General features: G+C 37.6%; 1 protein-coding gene across 6 annotated transcripts in view; it reads right to left on the bottom strand.

Annotated features, from left to right (window-relative positions):
* Nucleotides 1–17,278, bottom strand: part of Anks1b (ankyrin repeat and sterile alpha motif domain containing 1B) — a 1,114,759-nt gene that overhangs the window by 650,929 nt on the left and 446,552 nt on the right. For all 6 annotated transcript variants that reach the window (XM_027947591.2, XM_027947674.2, XM_027947839.2 and 3 more), the window contains exon 11: nt 3,570–3,706. In XM_027947591.2, coding sequence (XP_027803392.1) covers nt 3,570–3,706 — 137 coding nt within the window. The remainder of the gene's footprint in view (nt 1–3,569; nt 3,707–17,278) is intronic.

The following is a 17,278-nucleotide window of genomic DNA, read 5'->3' as shown; positions in this document are numbered from 1 at the left end:
GAATTGTAGTACAATGAAAATAAAGTACAATTATCTTTGAAATATTGATTTCCTTTCCTTTGGATATACACCAAGTAGTAGCTTCTAGATCTTATGGCGGTTTTGTCATATATATTAAGGAACCTCCATATATATTTCCATAATGATTGTATTAATTTACATTCCTATTCACTGAGTACAAGAGTTTGCTTTTCTCATAACCTTGCCAATTTTTCAATAATAATCATTTTAAAGGATTGAGATGATACATCTCATTGTGGATTTTGATCTGCATTTCCCTGATGATTAGTGATGTTAAGCCAGGCACAGAAAGTTGATCTCTAGTGGTTACCAGAGATGCAGTGGATAGGAGGAAGAGGGGGTTGACCAAAGGATATGCATATATAGTTAGATAGGAAGAATAAGTTGAAGAGATTTTCTATGCAGCATGCTGACTATGTTAATGATAATATATTGTATACTTGAAATATACTAAGGGAATTTTTATTAAGTCTTACCATGAGAATGACAACTATGAGAGGTAATGCACTTATTAATTAACTAGATATACCATCTCACAAAGTATACAGTGTATAAAAAACTTTCTATTGTGCATGATAAATGCAATTTTATATCTCGATTTAAAAACAAAAAGGCAACTCAAGTAATATAATTATTTAATACAAGGAAGAGAATTGGTATGTCAATAGAATTACCTAATACCTTTTTCAGAAATAATATTTCAAGGATTTTCAAAGATTTTTTTCAAGGGTAAAATAATTTTCAGTATAAGTAAATGAACCCAGTCTTATGGGTTCTTCTAAATAGAGAAACTTATTCTTGAGAAAAACAAAGAGGAAACCAGAGCATATAAATATTTCAGTCTCTTAGTAATTAAAAATATAACAATTCACAATCTGGAGGATTTTAAGACACGAAAGAGCCCAACTAAACAAAGGTGAAAAGATCAAACATGGGATGTAAAACTAACAGCTGTGACTTAGTGAGTTAACAAATATGCTGAATAAAAACAAACTCAACAAAGTGCTGGAAAGTCTGTAGCTTCCAAGCAATTAACACACTAATCAGAAACACTTGCAATGTATAATCAGTCCCATTTCATTCTAAAAGCAAGAATTATTTGGTTATAATGGATTCTTTCCATTTAGAAGTAAAATTAAGGAAACAACTAGATAAAGGTATGCATGAAGCAAAGAGGAAGTAGCCCAACTTGCTCTACCAAAGGAGTGTCTATTTTCAGTGAATAAGATAAAAAGTTTGGACTTCATCTCTTCAATATCTCTTCAATATCATTCCTTCCACATTAAAAGTCTGAACACATCAGCTAATTCCCTGGTAAGACAATGTAAATTTGAAGGTTTGCATTCATACTTTTATTTTCAAACCTCAACACCAGTTTTAAAAGTGAAATCATCATTTCAATCATGTTATTAATTTCCAATTAGTAAATAGCCAGAAGTGAGTCTAACTTCCCATATCTTGAATTTCTAGACAGAAATCCAGAATTAGAAAACACTTTAGAGGACTGGACTAGTAACCAGAGTTTAGGCTCTAATATGGGGTAACCACAATTATCTTTTTTTAATAGTAGTTCTCAACATTTTCATACCTGACACACCTATATCATTTGTCATAACACATCAGAATCTTTTGTTCTATCTATACATCTCTCTTCATCTACACCCTCTGATCTCTAAACCCTTTCCTAAAATCATATGTCCTATCTCAATACTCCCTCATAATTACTTCCATGTGTATTTTCTCCTCCTTTCTCTCTACAATGAATGAGGTACTCTAGGAGGTTAGAAGTCATAGGGAGAAATGAGCAATGCACAACGTCTTTGGGGCAGAAGGGACAGTAGCCCAAGTGAAATTATACTCCTTCCCAATTATACATGTTAGAAATTATTATTCTATTACATGTAATGCTTACACATGGCACTGATTTAAATTTAAATACTACTATCCTGAATTATTTAACTTTCCCACTTTTTGTTTTCCTCCTCAATCATCATACAACTACTAAGGTAAAGTTAATTACCTTCATAAATATTTAATAACTGATAGAACCAAGGAATAGATTCAAGATGGCATTAAAATTACCTCTAGTTTTCCTCAAAGTTTACAAAAATAAGCTAAGTTGAACAAAAACAAAATATTCAGGGAAACATAGATTCTGCTTTTCATTCACTGAATGATCAAATACATTGACATTAGAGAATTTATATTAGCATAAAAGTAAATATGTTTAATAGTTTATTTTTATTAATACATTCAGGACAATGTAATTAGGGAACTGTATAATGTTATCTGAGCCTAGATCACCCCAAACTTGTAAATTCCATACTCATAAACATGTGTCAAGGTGAATAATCTCATGAGGATTTTTTTAAACTCCTGAACAGGACTGGCAGAGATAGCTGTTAGTCAAAAGGAAAGCAAAAGAACTTTATGGACAATTTAGCCCTTTTAGAGCACCAATATCCTTCTACATAACACTAGAATATAAGTTCCCTTAGAGTTGGTGAAGATCACATGAAATAATATATATGAAGGAGTTCTATAAATTATAGTGGATTTGTGAAATTTAAATGCCATTTCACTGATGAAGATAAGAATTACAGTAAAAAAAATAAAAATGTTATATTAAAGAAGTAAGATACTAAACAAATCCTTGCTGCATTAGACAGACTTAAAAGACACATATGCCCTACAAATTGGATCAAGAAATTTATTCAAACTATATGTCTCAGGATATAGTGAATGGCATTGATTGGATCCTAAGTCTCCCTCTCTTGTATTTTATGATGCCCATTCAGAATGAGCCAGGTTGAGAACATCACCAATTCCATGTTCTAGGTCCATCTGTTGGCAAAAATATAATGCAAACAGCTTTAAAAGTGCTATTTTCAATGAAATATCACAGAACAGCTTGTCCCAATGATATTTCTAAAGCTTGCCTGCAAACCGCCTACTGGGAAATCCAACTGAAAGAGAAGGGGAAAGAGAAAAAAAAAACATACAGATAAAAAACAGGAATGAAAAAGGAAACAAAGGGTAAAGAAAGACTAACAAGGAATGTGAACTCTGAAAAAAAAAAATAAGGAAGAATGAGAGGCACAATATCAAACACAAATGACATTAGTTAGAAGCCATAAGGAACAGAGAACTTAAAATATCTCTCTATAGGAGATAGAGAAGTAAGCATAAATAATGCAGTATATTCAGAGGAATAAAGACAAAAGAAGAAGGAAAACATCAGAACACACTAACAGCTCAATAATTGGAGTATCATTAAAATGCTGTGAAAGGGAAACGTGAAATAGTCATTTTTCTGAACTTCTCTTTTAATGCTTGTAATACACAAGGTTCATTTTTCCAAAAGCTAATACAGACTTCAGTGTCTATTACCAACTTCAAAGGAAGCAAACATCCTTTTGTGAGACCCTTCTTTTAATTTAAAAAATCCATTACATATCATAATAGTCCGAACATTACAATATAAGTAGTATACATGCATTGATTTAAAAATACATTCTAATGTAGATGATGTAATTTAGGAAACTTACCTGGGGTCGAATAACTTTTACAATATTTTTGAGGGCAGTGTCAGGGGATGGAGGTGAGCAGTCAGGTGTTGGGCCTGTTGAGCTGTTTCTATGGTTACTAGTTCCTGGAGCAGTAATTGCTACTTCAGAGGCATTATCTGGGAATAAAAATAGAACTATCATGAATCTAATCACTCATTTTACCTTTTAAGACCTGAAATTACTTTTGTGAATATGAATTGAGATTTCATCTTATGACTGGTATCAATTTTACAAGAACATAATGAGGAATATGCTCATTGGTACATTTTAAAGATAATGTTTTCAAATGTTTTGTTTCCTGTTAAAATAGTATCCCCCCATAGTATAGTTCCAAGAATATTAATATCATTCAATTCACAATGACAAATCATGCCTCATCACTTTTAAGACTGCAACTACTACATGAATGACTACGACTTTACCTTAACTTAAAAGGAATATGATCTGGCCAAAGCTTTCCTCATAACCTTTCAATGAGTATTCATTTTTATTAAGTAGGAGTTTCATCTCTCTGTGATTCATAAAACCCAAACACAGGACTCCTCAAACAACTTTCCCTGAAATCCCTCAAACTATAGAAAAGAAGGCCAGTAAATGAAGCCTGAATGAAAAACTGACATTTTTTAAAACAGCTTTATAATGTAAACAAACAAAATTATAACCCTAAGAAAATCATATCATTTTATATGGTCAAAACTAAATGAATGAAATTTCAAAATCTAAATGAATCTTCCCTTATGTTGGGTATTTGATGGGGTTAATATGAGGCAAGGTAGTAAAGAAAAATTTCACTTGAAATTCTGCAATAAGTGTAACATTTTCTTCTTAAATTTATATTAAAATACAATTTTGGAATGTTTAAAACACTTGAAAAATGATGGAAATGTCTGTAGATAACTTCTGCTAGCATATATATCATTTTGGCAATCCTCTACAACCTTTCATGAAACCAGTATGATGAAGAGATACCTGACTCCTGTGTTCAATGCAGCATTATTCACAATAGCCAAGATATGGAATCAAACAGTGTCTATCAATAGATGGATGCAAATAAAATGTTATATATACAAAATGGAATATCATGGAGCCTTTAAAAAAGGGGAAATCCTATCATTTGCAACAACATGGATTAACCCAGAGGCCACTATGTTAATTAAAATAAGCCAGTCACAGAAAAGTAAATACTGCATGTTTCTCACTTATATGTGGAATCTCAGCAAAGTTAAAACTTATAGAAGCAGAGAACAGAATGGTGGCTGCCAGGGTCTAAAGAGGTATTACTGGTCCAAGAACACAAATTTTCAATTACATTGGAGCAATAAGCTCAAGAGATCTCTAAAATACTTAATAAAAAGCAGTGGTAGCCTTGAAAATTCATAAAAGAGTAGAAATTGTTTTAAACATGTGCAAAAAGTGATATGTGAGGTAATCCACATGTGAATTACTTATTTAGCCATTTCATAATGTATATATGTTTCAAAACAGCATACTATACACAATAAATATATGTATATTTAATTTGTATTTTTCAATTAAAAGTAATTACAATTTTTGAAAAATAATTTCTTGATGTGTTGTATATAGGAAAAGAGAGAATTCAAGGATGTCAAAGGCTTTGGCCTGAGTAACTGAAAGGATGCATGCTACCGGTAGTAATAGGAGTCTGTAGGAGGATCACAAAGTCTCACCTTACTGTTTCCAATATTGTCTCTACCCCATTTTCTTTCATTTTTAATTTTGGACTAGAAGGAAATAATGCTAGAAAGAATTTATTCCTTTTATCATTTATTGTCTCTGTTGTACTTTTTCATTTTGTTTCTCTATACAGCATTCAGAATAGTTTCTTCAACTCATTTCCCCATTTATTAGTTCTTTTTTTAGCTGTGTCTAATCTGCCATCAAAACCTTTCTTAATTTAAAATATACTTTTCAATTCTAAAATTTCCATTTGGTTCTTACTAAAATACACTATATCACTAGTTAGAATTTTTCAGTCCATAAAAACATTTTTAAGCTTGCTTTTATTTATTTGAAAATTGCAAGTAAAGTTGTTCTCTCTCTCTCTCTCTCTCTCTCTCTCTCTCTCTCTGTGTGTGTGTGTGTGTGGGGGGGGGGTGTTTAGAAGGAATTAATAAAGGTATTTTAAAATTTTTTGGTTGACACGTAATAATTGAATGTACTTATGAGGTAGGATGTGATATTTCAGTACACAGAAACAATATTTAATGATATGGATATTAGCATACAAATAGATATGGATAATTAGCATACAAATCATCTCAAACATTATTATTTGTTTGTGTTTTAAATAGCTTATAAAATTAGGGAAGGGTAAAAATGGAAAGATGATGGTCAATAGATACAGGAGCATCGGTGGACAGGAAGAATGACTTCTAAAGATTTTGGTTTGTTTATCTGTACCTGATAATTCTAGTATCTGCAGTATCCATGGGTCTGTTTCTGTGATTTTGATTTTCACATGTGCTATTCTATTGTTTGTCTCATTATCAATTTTGTGCTGCTATTCACTCAACTGGTTAGAGCAAAAAATGCAGCATTAAATTTAGCTAATTATTTCTCTTTAGCCTCTGTAATTCAAAAAAGCATCAAAATTTACATACAAACACCTATTGCTGAAGTCTGATATTAAGACAATTTAACCTTTCAGGATTTCAGTGTTCTTAATTATAAAAAGGAATGATTGGTACTCAATGGGAGGATGGGGTAAGATGGCGGCGAGGGGAGTGCATTGCCCCCGTGTGCTGCTTCACTGTGTGGGAGTATGACAAGTCAGGACGGCTAAAGGATATCTTGTTAGGAATTTCCAGCAATAGTGGGGTGCTCCGGAACCTGGAGGAAGGATTTCCATCGCACGAGGATCAGCTACGGGGACTCAAACGCGAGAGGTTTGTCGCACTGCTTATTCAGCAAATCGGCCCGAGGCTAGAATCTGCAGCGTGCGCTGGGATAGAGACGCAGGGTTACAGCGCTGCAGTTTCTGCCAGCCGCGCAAGCACCGTACTCAGGGCTGAATTCTGGGTTCGAGACGGGGGAAGGAAGCGGTCCATCTCGGTTCTCCACACCGGTCAGACCACAGAGGGGGCCAGCAGCCACCATGTTGGTAAACTGACGTCACCACCGCTGTTTTCGACTGACCGCAGCTCATTCAGCCATAGAACAGGTAATTTCAGGCTGCAATTCGCCTGCGGCTTGCAGACAGATTGCTAGGGCTCAGCGCCTGGGTGCTTCTTAGAAACTGATCTTATCGGAGTGAATACCCAGCGCGGAGCGGCTGCTGAGCCCGCGGAGGCTGCTTCTTGGACCCTGCGCCTACCAGAGCATACAACAAGCACTAAGCAGCCGAATTACGGCTCCCGGAACTGAGCCCGGGGGGACTGCTTCTTGGAGCTTACATTTATAGGAGCTTACACCGAGCACGGAGTGGCCGAGTTCCGGCTCCCGGAACTTCCCTGGCCCGGGGCTAGGAGCCCGCGGAAACTGCTTCTCGGTCCGGGTCCTGCTGAGGGCCGGTCAGGACTCACCCGGTGCTTTGGTTGCCCGGCAAGGGGAACGAAATGCTGCCATTCGCATAGGATACCAACATGGCAGAGATCTGATGTCTGCAGAAAGCGGCGGAGGAGGGAACTTCATCAATACCAGTGGTGACATAAGCAGTTGGTCTCCTGGTAGGGGGGGTGAGGCACAGTCACCCTAGTCTCCTCAATTTGTCGTCGAGCCAGAGGGAAGGAGCCGGGCCGCCGCCAGCGCCCGGAGCAGGCCCAGCGGCTTGCCAGCGTGGTGACCGCGTGACCCCAATTGGAGAGGGGGCGGAGCGGAGCCGCCACCCGCAACCGCAAGGTGGGCAGACCCGCGACCCAGTGGTACATGGGCGTGGTAGGAGGGGCAGGGCAGAGCCGCGGTTCGCGCTGTGACGAATGAGCGTGCAAGGTAAACAGACCTGTGACAGCCTGGCGGGTCAGGCCCAGTGGCCTGCCAGTGTGGTACACACGTCACCCCAACTGGAGTAGGGGCAGAGCAGATCCTTCTCCCACGCCCGGATCAGGCCCTGCCGGTGTGGTGGTCACGTGACCCCAATCGGGGGCGGAGCAGAACCGCCACCCGTGCCCGCAGGGTGAGCAGACCAGTGATCAACCTGTAGATCAGGCCCAGGGGTCCGCAGGCGTGGTAGGAGGGGCAGGGCAGATCCGCCGCCCGCGCCTCCAAGGTAGGCAGACCTACAACAGACCTGCGGATCAGGCCCAGGAGCCTGCCGGCGTGGTACAAACACCACCCTAATTGGAGTAGTGGCAGAGCAGAGTCGCCGCCCGTGCCAGGAACAGGCCCAGTGTCCTGCAGGCGGGGTAGTCACGACACCCCAATTGGAGTAGGGGCAGAGCAGAGCCTTCACCCGTGCCCGAAAGGTGGGCAGATCTGCGACCGACCAGCGGGACAGGCCCAGTGGCCTGCCGGTACGACAGACACGTCACCCCATTTGCAGTAGGGGCAGAGTAGAGCCGCCGCCCGCGCCTGCAGGGTAGGCAAACCTGCAACCGACCGGCGGATCAGGCCCAGTGGCCTGCCGGCGTGGTACACTCGTCACCCCAATTGGAGTAGGGGCAGAACAGAGCCGCCGCCAGCTCCCAGAACAGGCCCAGTGACCTGCCGGCGTGGTAGCCACGACACCCCAATTGGAATAAGAAGAGAGCAGAGCCGCCGCCCGCACCTGCAGGAAAGATACGCAAGCAGTATGAAAAGACAAGGAAAGAAAGGACCACAAGCAATGCAGGTCAACGCAACTTTAGAAGAGGTAACAGCTGCAGCAGATGGAATGTCAGATAAAGAATTCAGGATATACATGCTTCAGATGATCTGGAGTATCAAGGAAGACATTAAACAGCAAAATCAGACAATGAAAGATCACTTCGACAACGAATTACGCAAACAAATCCAGGAAGCAAAGGATCAACTATACAGGGAGATAGAGGTTATAAAAAACAAACAAACAGAAATCCTAGAAATGCAGGAAGCAATAAACCAACTTAAAAACTCAATGGAGAATACTACCAGCAGAGTAGAACACTTAGAAGATAGAACATCAGACAATGAAGACAAAGTATTTCAACTTGAAAAGAACATAGACAGCTCAGCAAGACTGTTAAGAAACCATGAGCAGAACATCCAAGAAATATGGGATAACATTAAGAGATCAAATTTAAGAGTCATTGGGATACAGGAAGGTACAGAGCTCCAAACCAAAGGAATGAGAAGTCTATTCAATGAAATAATACAAGAAAACTTCCCAGACTTGAAGAATGAGACAGAATCCCAAATCCTAGAAGCCTACAGGACGCCGAATGTGCAAAATCATAAGAGATCCACACCTAGACACATTATAATGAAGATGCCCAACATACAGAATAAGGAGAGAATTTTAAAAGCTACAAGAGAAAGGAAGCAGATTACATTTAGGGGTAAGCCAATCAGGATAACAGCTGATCTGTCAACACAGACTCTGAAAGCTAGAAGATCCTGGAATAACATATTTCAAACACTGAAAGAAAATGGGTTCCAACCAAGAATTGTGTATCCAGCGAAATTAAGCTTCAGGATGGAGGATGAAATTAAAACCTTCCACGATAAACAAAAGTTTAAAGAATTCGCAGCTAGAAAACCATCTCTTCAAAACATCCTCGCCAAAGCATTACAGGAAGAGGAAATGGAAAATAACAATGAAAACCAACAGTGGGAGGTAGGACAGTAAAGGGGGGGGGATAATCAAAGAGGAAAACAAACCATGTTTAGTAACAGAAATAAACAAATATGGCTGGAAGAACAACCCATATCTCAATAATAACCCTAAATGTTAATGGCTTAAACTCACCAATTAAGAGACACAGGCTAGTAGAATGGATCACAAAACAAGACCCAACAATATGCTGCCTACAGGAGACGCATTTGATAGGAAAGGACATACATAGGCTGAAGGTGAAAGGTTGGGAAAAATCATATCACTCATATGGACTTCGGAAACAAGCAGGAGTGTCCATACTCATATCAAATAAAATAGATTTCAAGCCAAAGTTAATCAAAAGAGATAAAGAGGGACACTACATACTGCTTAAGGGAACCATACACCAACAAGACATAACAATCATAAATATTTATGCCCCAAACAATGGTGCAGCTATATTCGTCAAACAAACTCTTCTCAAGTTCAAGAGTCTAATAGACCACCATACCATAATCATGGGAGACTTCAACACACCTCTCTCGCCACTGGACAGATCTTCCAAACAAAAGTTGAATAAGGAAACTATAGAACTCAATAACACTATTAATAACCTAGACCTAATTGACATATATAGAATATACCACCCAACATCAAGCAGTTACACTTTTTTCTCAGCAGCACATGGATCCTTCTCAAAAATAGATCATATATTATGTCACAGGGCAACTCTTAGACAATATAAAGGAGTAGAGATAATACCATGCATCTTATCTGATCATAATGGAATGAAACTGAAAATCAACGATAAAAGAAGGAAGGAAAAAGCATACATCACTTGGAGAATGAACAATAGGTTACTGAACGATCAATGGGTTATAGAAGACATCAAGAAGGAAATCAAAAAATTCTTAGAGATAAATGAAAACACAGACACAACATATCGGAATCTATGGGACACATTGAAAGCAGTTCTAAGAGGAAAATTCATTGCTTGGAGTTCATTCCTTAAAAAAAGAAAAAACCAACAAATAAATGATCTCATACTTCATCTCAAAATCCTTGAAAAAGAAGAGCAAAACAACAGCAAAAGAAGTAGAAGGCAAGAAATAATTAAAATCAGAGCTAAAATTAATGAAATCAAAACAAAAGAAACAATTGAAAAAATTGACAAAACTAAAAGTTGGTTCTTTGAAAAAATAAACAAAATCGACAGACCCTTAGCGATGCTAGCGAAGAGAAGAAGAGAGAGAACTCAAATTACTAGCATACGGGATGAAAAAGGCAATATCACAACAGACACTTCAGAAATACAGAAGATAATCAAAAACTATTTTGAATCCTTATACTCCAATAAATTAGAAGATAGTGAAGGCATAGATAAATTTCTTAAGTCATATGATCTGCCCAGATTGAGTCAGGAGGATATAGAAAACCTAAACAGACCAATATCAATTGAGGAAATAGAAGAAACCATAAAAAGACTACCAACTAAGAAAAGCCCAGGTCCAGATGGGTATACAGCAGAATTTTACAAAACCTTTAAAGAAGAACTAATACCAATACTTTTCAAGCTACTTCAGGAAATAGAAAAGGAGGGAGAACTTCCAAATTCATTCTATGAGGCCAACATCACCCTGATACCTAAACCAGACAAAGACACTTCAAAGAAAGAAAACTACAGACCAATATCTCTAATGAACCTAGATGCAAAAATCCTCAATAAAATTCTGGCGAATCGGATACAAAAACATATCAAAAAAATTGTACACCATGATCAAGTAGGATTCATCCCTGGGATGCAAGGCTGGTTCAATATACGGAAATCAATAAATGTTATTCACCACATCAATAGACTTAAAAATAAGAACCATATGATCATCTCGATAGATGCGGAAAAAGCATTTGACAAAGTACAGCATCCCTTTATGTTCAAAACTCTAGAAAAACTAGGGATAACAGGAACATACCTCAATATTGTAAAAGCAATCTATGCTAAGCCTCAGGCTAGCATCATTCTGAATGGAGAAAAACTGAAGGCATTCCCTCTAAAATCTGGAACTAGACAGGGATGCCCTCTCTCTCCACTTCTGTTCAACATAGTTCTCGAAACACTGGCCAGAGCAATTAGACAGACGAAAGAAATTAAAGGCATAAAAATAGGAAAAGAAGAACTTAAATTATCACTATTTGCAGATGATATGATTCTATACCTAGCAGACCCAAAAGGCTCTACAAAGAAAATATTAGAGCTAATAAATGAATTCAGCAAAGTGGCAGGATATAAAATCAACACACATAAATCAAAGGCATTCCTGTATATCAGCGACAAATCCTCTGAATTGGAAATGAGGACAACCACTCCATTCACAATATCTTCAAAAAAAATAAAATACTTGGGAATCAACCTAACAAAAGAGGTGAAAGACTTATACAATGAAAACTACAGAACCCTAAAGAGAGAAATAGAAGAAGATCTTAGAAGATGGAAAAATATACCCTGTTCATGGATAGGCAGAACTAACATCATCAAAATGGCGATATTACCAAAAGTTCTCTATAGGTTTAATGCAATGCCAATCAAAATCCCAACGGCATTTCTTGTAGAAATAGAGAAAGCAATCATGAAATTCATATGGAAAAATAAAAGACCCAGAATAGCAAAAACAATGCTAAGCAGGAAGTGCGAATCAGGCGGTATAGCGATACCAGACTTCAAACTATACTACAGAGCAATAGTAACAAAAACAGCATGGTACTGGTACCAAAACAGGCGGGTGGACCAATGGTACAGAATAGAGGACACAGAAACCAATCCACAAAACTACAACTATCTTATATTTGATAAAGGGGCTAAAAGCATGCAATGGAGGAAGGATAGCATCTTCAACAAATGGTGCTGGGAAAACTGGAAATCCATATGCAACAAAATGAAACTAAATCCCTTTCTCTCGCCATGCACAAAAGTGAATTCAAAATGGATCAAGGAGCTTGATATCAAATCAGAGACGCGCCGTCTGATAGAAGAAAAAGTTGGCTACGATCTACAGTCGGTGGGGTCGGGCTCCAAATTCCTCAATAGGACACCCATAGCACAAAAGTTAATAACTAGAATCAACAAATGGGACTTACTCAAACTAAAAAGTTTTTTCTCAGCAAAAGAAACAATAAGAGAGGTAAATAGGGAGCCTACACCCTGGGTACAAATCTTTACTCCTCACACTTCAGATAGAGCCCTAATATCCAGAGTATACAAAGAACTCAAAAAATTAGACAATAAGAAAACAAACAACCCAATCAACAAATGGGCCAAGGACCTGAACAGACACTTCTCAGAGGAGGACATACAGTCAATCAACAAGTACATGAAAAAATGCTCAACATCTCTAGCTGTCAGAGAAATGCAAATCAAAACCACCCTAAGATACCATCTCACTCCAGTAAGATTGTCAGCCATTAGGAAGTCAAACAACAACAAGTGCTGGCGAGGATGTGGGGAAAAGGGTACACTTGTACATTGCTGGTGGGACTGCAGATTGGTGCAGCCAATTTGGAAAGCAGTATGGAGATTTCTTGGAAAACTGGGAATGGAGCCACCATTTGACCCAGCTATTCCCCTTCTTGGTCTATTCCCTAAAGACCTAAAAAGAGCATGCTACAGGGACACTGCTACATCGATGTTCATAGCAGCACAGTTCACAATAGCAAGACTGTGGAACCAACCTAGATGCCCTTCAATAGACGAATGGATAAAAAAAATGTGGCATTTATACACAATGGAGTATTACTCTGCATTAAAAAATGACAAAATCATAGAATTTACAGGGAAATGGATGGCATTAGAGCAGATTATGCTAAGTGAAGCTAGCCAATCCCTAAAAAACAAATGCCAAATGTCTTCTTTGATATAAGGAGAGTAACTAAGAACAGTGTAGGGACGAAGAACAGGAGAAGAAGATTAACATTTAACAGGGATGAGAGGTGGGAGGGAAAGGGAGAGAGAAGGGAAATTGCATGGTAATGGAAGGAGACCCTCAGGGTTATACAGTGGAGGAGGTAGAGAGAGAGGAGGGGAGGGGAGGGGAGAGGTGGGGAGGGGGGAGGGTGGAGGATGGGAAAGGCAGTGGAGCACAACAGACACTAGTATGGCAATTTGTAAATCAATGGATGTGTAACTGATGTGATTCTGCAATCTGTGTATGGGGTGAAGGTGGGAGTTCATAACCCACTTGAATCAAAGTGTGGAATATGATATGTCAAGAAATTTGTAATGTTTTGAACAACCCACAATAAAAAATTAAAAAAAAAAAAAAAAGGAATGATTAATAGCTATGTTGTAGGTTTATATGTATAGATAAAATAGAAGATAAATAACTGTGTTACCAGATATACAGTAGTTTAATAAATGAGTTTCCTTTTCTGCTATCAAACCAAATATCATCAAAATTTTAAAAATGTAGAAGATGAAAGAAATTCCAGGGAAGAAAGCAAGAAAAGAAATAGAAAAGATCATGAATACTTCAGTGAAATTTGAGGCCAATATCTTTTATCTATTAACACAAATTGGTAGGGACAGAATTTAATTCCAAAAATAAGAGATAATCCCTTGAGAGCTTGAGGGATATATCTAGAAAGAAAGATTTACTATGAGGAATTGGCCCACAATACATGGAAGCCAAGGTTCCAAGGTATGCATATGGCAAGCTGGAGACCCAGGAGAGCCAATGGATAGTTCTAGTCTGAGTCAAGAGGACTGAGAATCAGGAGAAGTGATGTTATAATTATAAGTTCAAGTCCAAATGGATCTTAATAGAAGAACTAAAATTTCAGTCCAAGTTAAAAGTCCAAAGGAAATGTTCCAGTTCAAGCAGTCAGGCAGGAGGAGTTCTCCTTTACTCAGTCGGCTTGCTCTATTCAAGTATTCAGTTGATCAAATGAGGCTTATAACATTAGGAAGGACAATTTGGTTTGTTCAGAATACCATTCAGAAGTTAATCTCATCTACAAACAACCTCACAGACATACTGAAAATAACGTTTAACCAAATAGGCTGCAATAGGTGGAGGTGGGATGGAAGGGGATAGTTAATGAGTACAAGAATGCAGTTGGATAGGAAAAGTAACCTCTGATGTTCCTTGCACAGCAGGGCAACCAGTAGAGAGAAACTTGAATGTTCCAAAAAACAACAACAACAACAACAAAAAGATAAATATTTGAGGTGGTGGATGTGCTGATCACCCTGATTTCAAAGTAAATTGCCACACTGTGAGCAGTCTTATGGAAGGCCCATTTGGCATGGCAAGAGACCTGTGCCCACCATGAGTGAAACTTGTCAACCACTACATAAGCCAATTTGAAAGCAGATCCTTCATTGCCAGTCAAGCCTGGAAATGACCTAAGTTCTGTGAAACAGTTTGACTGCAGCCCAAAGAGAGACCCAAGCCAATGGTTTTCAGCTACATTCTTTCTAGATTCCTGCAGTGGGACACAACCATGGAAGTTTATTACAGCTTTGGGAAACTATAGATAGGCTATAAGTAGCCTGGTTGGAGCACTGAATATCCATGGAAAAGTGAATGAAGAGGATATTGGTAAGATAAAGTATATAAATGAAAGATAAATGAAAAGGAAACAAAATTGTCCTTGTAAAATATTAAAGTTTTTGTTTAGAAAAAAAACAGGCCTGAAATTTGTTTTCCTTAAAACTATGATCAAATGCTGCTTTCACCTATTTTAAAAAATACAGACTACAAGGTTATAGAGTCACTTAAAAATACTTTACATGAAAGAAGCCACATCTGTGTGCTAAAGGGTGAAATAATTGAACAGCAACTTCAAGATGATTTTCAGTGTTTGATCAATTCCAATCTATAAAGACCTTTGGTCTTATCTATACCAGAGAAGTTCTTTTAATAAGCCAACAACCCTAGAGTTGGGAAGGCATTTTAAAAAATCCAAAATCTCATTTCAACAATGAAAAGTAACACAATGAACAAACTGGTAGAGGACTCGGCTCTTTCTTCTCATCCATCTAATCTTCATTCTTCCCATTCTTTATCCCTTAGCAGGAAGAGAGCATTTACCTTAATCATTTATCAGAATTCTTCTGTCATTGGTGACAATATTATTAGGAGAAAGGTTTACATGTTTTATAGATTCTCTACTCAGAATCTCAAGGGTTTAGGAGGATCTCAGGAAGTTGCTGATAGAATTTCACCATCTTCCCAGGATGGTGCCAGGTGCCTTGATAAGTGGGCACTGACTCTCCCTAAAGTGAAGTTAGAAAATGAACTTGCTAAACTCCCCCCCAAAAATTAGAGAAGTTAGAGATGAAATGACTATTCTTCTATATCAAGAGGAAAATTCCAATATTCTTCCACACTCATGAAAAAAATAAGTCTATTTTAATCAGATTCTGTGACAGTTTATATACTGACTCATATGTATCATTTATGAACTTCTGTTTACTCTCTTTTAGTGACAAAAGCATTAGCATCTCTCAGTCTTGTTTTGTACCCCATGCTTGCCATCATATTAGGAACTTTCAGATTCCTCATAGATAGTCAATCACCTAGGCCTAAAAGTTTTTTCAATTCTACTCATATGAACTTTGCCTTAACTCTGTTAAGGTTTCCATGTCAAAGCTAACTTATGTACTTCACTATAAACATCAATGGCTTCATAAAGACATATAATCTCTAAGAACCCTTTATGTAGATACAATATTGAATCATTTCTACTCTCAACTCCTTCACTAACACTATACCTATTGCTTAATTTCATTGAGACCCCTAATCCTTTTATCCATCTAATTTCATCCATTCTATCAATTCCTTTGTGGTGTCTTGTTTATTCAGCTTAGACACAATGGTCCATCATTTTCCCTTTTTTTAAAAATTTACTTATTTATTCTAATTTGTTATACATGACAGCAGAATGCATTTCATTCATAGTAGACATATAAAGCACAAAGCAGATTCACACCATTTGGGTCTTCATACATGTATTTAGAGTAATCATGTCCATCTCATTCCACTATCTTTCTTACCCCCATGTCCCTCCCTTCCCTTCCTTCCTTTCCCTCCCCTTTGCCCTATCTAAACTTCCTGCATTCCTCTCATGTTCCCCTCCATCCCAATTAAAGATCAGCATCCTTATATCAGAGAAAACATTCAACATTGGTTTTTTGGGATTCACTTACTTCACTTAGTATAATGTTTTCCAACTCCATCCATTTACCTAAAAATGCCATAATTTATTCTCCATTTATTTATTTATTCCATTGTGTATTTACACCACATTTTGTTTATCCGTTCATCTATTGAAGGGCATCTAATTGGTTCCAGAATTAACTATTGTGAATTGTGCTGCTATAAGCATTGATATGGCTGCGTGCTGTTTTTAAGTCCTTTGGGTATAAACTGAAGAGTGGGATAGCTTGGTTTATACCAGTTATGTATGGTGGTTCCATTGTGTCTTCCGAGGAATCTCCATACTGCTTTCCATATTAGCTGCACCAACTGGCAGTCCCACCAGCAATGTATGAGTGTACCTTTTTCCCCACATCCTCACCAACACTTATTGTTGTTTATGTTCTTAATAGATGCCATTCCGAGTGGAGTGAGAGAAAATCTTAGGGTAGTTTTGATTTGCATTTCTCTAATTGCTAGAGATGTTGAACAGTTTTTCATACTTTTGTCGATTGATTGTATATCATCTTCTGAGAAGTGTCTATTCAGTTCCTTGGTCCATTTATTGATTGGGTTATTTGTTTTTTCATGTTAAGATTTTTGAGTTCTTTATATATCCTAGAGATTAGTGCTCTATCTGATGTGCATATGATAAAAATTTGCTCCCATTCTGTAGGCCCTCTATTCACCTCATTTATATATATATATATAAATTTTATATATATATATATATATAATTATATATATATATATATAATTATATATATATA

Source organism: Marmota flaviventris, chromosome 3, assembly GCF_047511675.1.
Source record: "Marmota flaviventris isolate mMarFla1 chromosome 3, mMarFla1.hap1, whole genome shotgun sequence".
Classification (NCBI taxonomy): domain Eukaryota; kingdom Metazoa; phylum Chordata; class Mammalia; order Rodentia; family Sciuridae; genus Marmota; species Marmota flaviventris.
This window is presented reverse-complemented; position numbering and strand designations above follow the sequence as displayed.